This window comes from Oncorhynchus keta, chromosome 26 (genome assembly GCF_023373465.1).
Source record: "Oncorhynchus keta strain PuntledgeMale-10-30-2019 chromosome 26, Oket_V2, whole genome shotgun sequence".
Taxonomy (NCBI): Eukaryota; Metazoa; Chordata; class Actinopteri; order Salmoniformes; family Salmonidae; genus Oncorhynchus; species Oncorhynchus keta.
This window is the reverse complement of record NC_068446.1, coordinates 45316024-45322023: the sequence shown is the minus strand read 5'-3', so window position 1 is coordinate 45322023 and position 6000 is coordinate 45316024. Positions and strand designations below refer to the sequence as shown.

Below are 6000 nucleotides of genomic sequence, written 5' to 3'. Positions count from 1 at the left end.
CTGTATCCCATCTAGTCCTAACCCTGTCAGAGCCCAGGCAGATTCATGTTATTTACTCCAAGCTGTATCCCATCTAGTCCTAACCCTGTCAGAGCCCAGGCAGATTCATGTTATTTACTCCAAGCTGTATCCCATCTAGTCCTAACCCTGTCAGAGCCCAGGCAGATTCATGTTATTTACTCCAAGCTGTATCCCATCTAGTCCTAACCCTGTCAGAGCCCAGGCAGATTCATGTTATTTACTCCAAGCTGTATCCCATCTAGTCCTAACCCTGTCAGAGCCCAGGCAGATTCATGTTATTTACTCCAAGCTGTATCCCATCTAGTCCTAACCCTGTCAGAGCCCAGGCAGATTCATGTTATTTACTCCAAGCTGTATCCCATCTAGTCCTAACCCCTGTCAGAGCCCAGGCAGATTCATGTTATTTACTCAAGCTGTATCCCATCTAGCCCTAACCCTGTCAGAGCCCAGGCAGATTCATGTTATTTACTCCAAGCTGTATCCCATCTAGTCCTAACCCTGTCAGAGCCCAGGCAGATTCATGTTATTTACTCCAAGCTGTATCCCATCTAGTCCTAACCCTGTCAGAGCCCAGGCAGATTCATGTTATTTACTCCAAGCTGTATATCCCTAATCTAGCCCAGGCCTAACCCTGTCAGAGCCCAGGCAGATTCATGTTATTTACTCCAAGCTGTATCCCATCTAGTCCTAACCCTGTCAGAGCCCAGGCAGATTCATGTTATTTACTCCAAGCTGTATCCCATCTAGTCCTAACCCTGTCAGAGCCCAGGCAGATTCATGTTATTTACTCCAAGCTGTATCCCATCTAGTCCTAACCCTGTCAGAGCCCAGGCAGATTCATGTTATTTACTCCAAGCTGTATCCCATCTAGTCCTAACCCTGTCAGAGCCCAGGCAGATTCATGTTATTTACTCCAAGCTGTATCCCATCTAGTCCTAACCCTGTCAGAGCCCAGGCAGATTCATGTTATTTACTCCAAGCTGTATCCCATCTAGTCCTAACCCTGTCAGAGCCCAGGCAGATTCATGTTATTTACTCCAAGCTGTATCCCATCTAGTCCTAACCCTGTCAGAGCCCAGGCAGATTCATGTTATTTACTCCAGATTCATGTTATTTACTGTATCCCATCTAGCTGTATCCCTGTCAGAGCCAGGCAGATTCATGTTATTTAGTCCTAACCCTGTCAGTCCTAAGCCCAGGCAGATTCATGTTATTTACTCCAAGCTGTATCCCATCTAGTCCTAACCCTGTCAGATTCATGTTATTTACTCCAAGCTGTATCCCATCTAGTCCAAACCCTGTCAGAGCCCAGGCAGATTCATTAATCATTTTACACGCCCAATTTTTCAGTTTTTGATTTGTTAAAAAAGTTTTGAAATGTCCAATAAATTTCGTTCCACTTCATGATTGTGTCCCACTTGTTGTTGATTCTTCACAAAAAAATACAGTTTTATATCTTTATGTTTGAAGCCTGAAAGGTCGCAAAGTTCAAGGGGGCCGAATACTTTCGCAAGGCACTGTATCTCTTTTAGGATTCTTGCGGTCAAATTGCAGTCTACAAATGATTTGTAATTATGTTCTGTCCGCCTCGACCATCCGCTCAAGAAAAAACAAATGGTCCCGTCGCTGATAGTTGATGATCTCTAGCTGGTCACAGCAGCAGACTGTCCACGCTGCTCCATGCTGCCAGCTGGCTCTTCACCCTTTATGCCTTTTTACACAGGACCCAGGTCCCATGCTGGCTTTGCACATTCACAGAGGGGGGTGGGGGGCATGACATGGCAGCAGGGACAGTCAGCACCTCACCCTGCTATGATTAATCAACCCTCCCTGTTTTATTTAAAGCCTTGAATGAATCATCCGGCAAGGTGAGAGAGAGGTTAGCTGATAGATTAAGGTTAGAGGAAAGTTTGTGGATTTGAAGTGTAAATGTTTGTTTTGCAGTTTTGAAGTACAGTTACTTGCCACCACATCGAAATAAGCCGCGCGAGAAAAAAAAAAGCCAGCTCAAATTGACCAGGCCCAGATCCTGGTGTTTCTATTGGTAGATATATTTGTGGTATATATATTGGTAGATATATTTGTGGTACATATTCGTATATATATATTTGTGGTATATATTGATATATATATTTGTGGTATATATTGATAGATATATTTGTGGTATATATTGGTAGATATGTTTGTGGTACATATTGGTAGATATATATTTGTGTATATATTGGTAGATATATTTTGTGGTATATATTGGTAGATATATTTGTGGTATATATTGGTAGATATATTTTGTGGTATATATTGGTAGGTATATGTGTGGTATATTGGTAAGTATATTTGTAGTATATATTGGTAGATATATTTGTGGTATATATTGGTAAGTGTATTTGCGGTATATATTGGTAGATATATTTTGTGGTATATATTGGTAGATATATTTTGTGGTATATATTGGTAAGTATATTTGTGGTATATATTGATAGATATATTTGTGGTATATATTGGTAGATATATTTTGTGGTATATATTGGTAGATATATTTGTGGTATATATTGGTATATATTTTGTGGTATATATTGGTAGATATATTTTGTGGTATATATTGGTAGATATATTTTGTGGTATATATTGGTAAGTATATTTGTGGTATATATTGATAGATATATTTGTGGTATATATTGGTATATATATTTTGTGGTATATATTGGTAGATATATTTGTGGTATATATTGGTATATATTTTGTGGTATATATTGGTAGATATATTTTGTGGTATATATTGGTAAGTATATTTGTGTCAACGCACAATGAGGACAGTGTCTGAGGAAACATCCTGGAACAATGAAGCACCCGATTTTTGGCTTCAGGATGACTTTACCCTGGAGCCTGTGGTTCAGGATGACTTTACCCAGGAGTCTGTGGTTCAGGATGACTTTACCCTGGAGCCTGTGGTTCAGGATGACTTTACCCTGGAGTCTGTGGTTCAGGATGACTTTACCCTGGAGTCTGTGGTTCAGGATGACTTTACCCTGGAGTCTGTGGTTCAGGATGACTTTACCCTGGAGTCTGTGGTTCAGGATGACTTTACCCTGGAGTCTGTGGTTCAGGATGACTTTACCCTGGAGTCTGTGGTTCAGGATGACTTTACCCTGGAGTCTGTGGTTCAGGATGACTTTACCCTGGTTCAGGATGACTTTACCCTGGAGTCTGTGGTTCAGGATGACTTTACCCTGGAGTCTGTGGTTCAGGATGACTTTACCCTGGAGTCTGTGGTTCAGGATGACTTTACCCTGGTTCAGGATGACTTTACCCTGGAGTCTGTGGTTCAGGATGACTTTACCCTGGAATCTGTGGTTCAGGATGACTTTACCCTGGAGTCTGTGGTTAACAAAGAACATTCCAGGGCTTCCACCCCCCCAGGGGTGATGAAACATGTCCTCTCTCTCACCTCTCTCTCCTCCTCACTCTCTCCTCCTCTTTCTCCCACATGACAGAAGAGCGGGCTGAGCAGCTGGGGTTAATGATACTTGTCATCGGGTGGATGATGTCTCCCCCCGCCGAACACAACCCAATGCCCCAGGGCGGTGATGGGGACATTGCCCTGTGTATCGTGTGTGTCGGATGGAACGTTAAACGGGTATCCTGACTCTCTGTGGTCACTAAAGAGTCCGTGGCACTTATCGTAATTGTAGGGGTGTTAACTACGATGTCCATGGATACATTTCCTTCATACCATCATGGCCACCTAATCCTCCCCAGTTTCCAATTGGCTCATTCATTCCCCCCTCCTCCTCCTCTCCCCTGTAACTATTCCCCAGGTCGTTGCTGTAAATCAGAATGTGTTCTCAGACAACTTACCTGGTTCAATATATAAATAAAACGCAAGGAGGCATGTAGGCACGTGAGCACACACACACACACACACGCACGCACGCACGCACGCACGCACGCAACACACACACACACACACACACACACACACACACACACACACACACACACACACACACACACACACACACACGCAACACGCAACACGCAACACACGCACACACACACGCACACACACACGCAACACACACACACACACACAACACACACACACACACACACACGCAACACACACACACACGCAACACACACACACACACACACACGCAACACGCACACACACACGCAACACGCACACACACACACACACACACACACACACACACACACACACACACACACATACACACGCAACACGCACACACACACACACACACAAACACACGACAGCCGTAGTACCAGCGGATTGTCACTAGCGTAGCAGTAAAAGGAGTCAGGTGGCAGCAACTGTCAACCCAATGAACTGAACGAACATATTGAATAACCAACAGTTCACACTAGACCTGTCTGTTACTGCTAGACCTGTCTGTTACTGCTAGACCTCAGTCTGTTACTGCTAGACCTCAGCATGTTACTGCTAGACCTCAGTCTGTTACTGCTAGACCTGTCTGTTACTGCTAGACCTCAGCCTGTTATAGACCTCAGTCTGTTACTGCTAGACCTCAGCATGTTACTGCTAGACCTCAGCATGTTACTGCTAGACCTCAGTCTGTTACTGCTAGACCTGTCTGTTACTGCTAGACCTCAGTCTGTTACTGCTAGACCTCAGCATGTTACTGCTAGACCTCAGCATGTTACTGCTAGACCTCAGCATGTTACTGCTAGACCTCAGCATGTTACTGCTAGACCTCAGTCTGTTACTGCTAGACCTGTCTGTTACTGCTAGACCTCAGTCTGTTACTGCTAGACCTCAGCATGTTACTGCTAGACCTCAGCATGTTACTGCTAGACCTCAGTCTGTTACTGCTAGACCTGTCTGTTACTGCTAGACCTCAGTCTGTTACTGCTAGACCTCAGTCTGTTACTGCTAGACCTGTCTGTTACTGCTAGACCTCAGTCTGTTACTGCTAGACCTCAGCATGTTACTGCTAGACCTCAGCATGTTACTGCTAGACCTCAGTCTGTTACTGCTAGACCTCAGCATGTTACTGCTAGACCTCAGTCTGTTACTGCTAGACCTCAGCATGTTATAGACCTCAGCCTGTTATAGACCTCAGCCTGTTATAGACCTCAGCATGTTACTGCTAGACCTCAGCATGTTACTGCTAGACTCAGCATGTTACTGCTAGACCTCAGCATGTTACTGCTAGACCTCAGCATGTTATAGACCTCAGCATGTTATAGACCTCAGCATGTTACTGCTAGACCACAGCATGTTATAGACCTCAGCCTGTTATAGACCTCAGCATGTTACTGCTAGACCACAGCATGTTACTGCTAGACCTCAGTCTGTTACTGCTAGACCTCAGCATGTTACTGCTAGACCTCAGTCTGTTACTGCTAGACCTCAGCATGTTACTGCTAGACCTCAGCCTGTTATAGACCTCAGTCTGTTACTGCTAGACCTCAGTCTGTTACTGCTAGACCTCAGCATGTTATAGACCTCAGCCTGTTATAGACCTCAGCCTGTTATAGACCTCAGCATGTTACTGCTAGACCTCAGCATGTTACTGCTAGACCTCAGCCTGTTATAGACCTCAGCCTGTTATAGACCTCAACATGTTACTGCTAGACCTCAGCCTGTTATAGACCCAGCCTGTTATAGACCTCAGCCTGTTATAGACCTCAGCCTGTTATAGACCTCAGCATGTTACTGCTAGACCTCAGCATGTTACTGCTAGACCTCAGCCTGTTATAGACCTCAGCCTGTTATAGACCTCAGCATGTTACTGCTAGACCTCAGCCTGTTATAGACCTCAGCATGTTACTGCTAGACCTCAGCCTGTTATAGACCTCAGCCTGTTATAGACCTCTCAGCCTGTTACTGCTAGACCTCAGCCTGTTATAGACCTCAGCCTGTTATAGACCTCAGCATGTTACTGCTAGACCTCAGCATGTTACTGCTAGACCTCAGCCTGTTATAGACCTCAG

At 44.5% G+C, this 6000-nt stretch overlaps 1 protein-coding gene across 1 annotated transcript in view; it reads left to right on the top strand.

Annotated features, from left to right (window-relative positions):
* Positions 1–2825: 2825 nt before the first annotated feature.
* The window catches only part of LOC127912216 (mucin-21-like), a 65677-nt gene continuing 62502 nt past the window's right edge, over positions 2826–6000 (top strand). The window contains exon 1 of the mRNA XM_052481131.1: positions 2826–3394. Coding sequence (XP_052337091.1) covers positions 2826–3394 — 569 coding nt within the window. The remainder of the gene's footprint in view (positions 3395–6000) is intronic.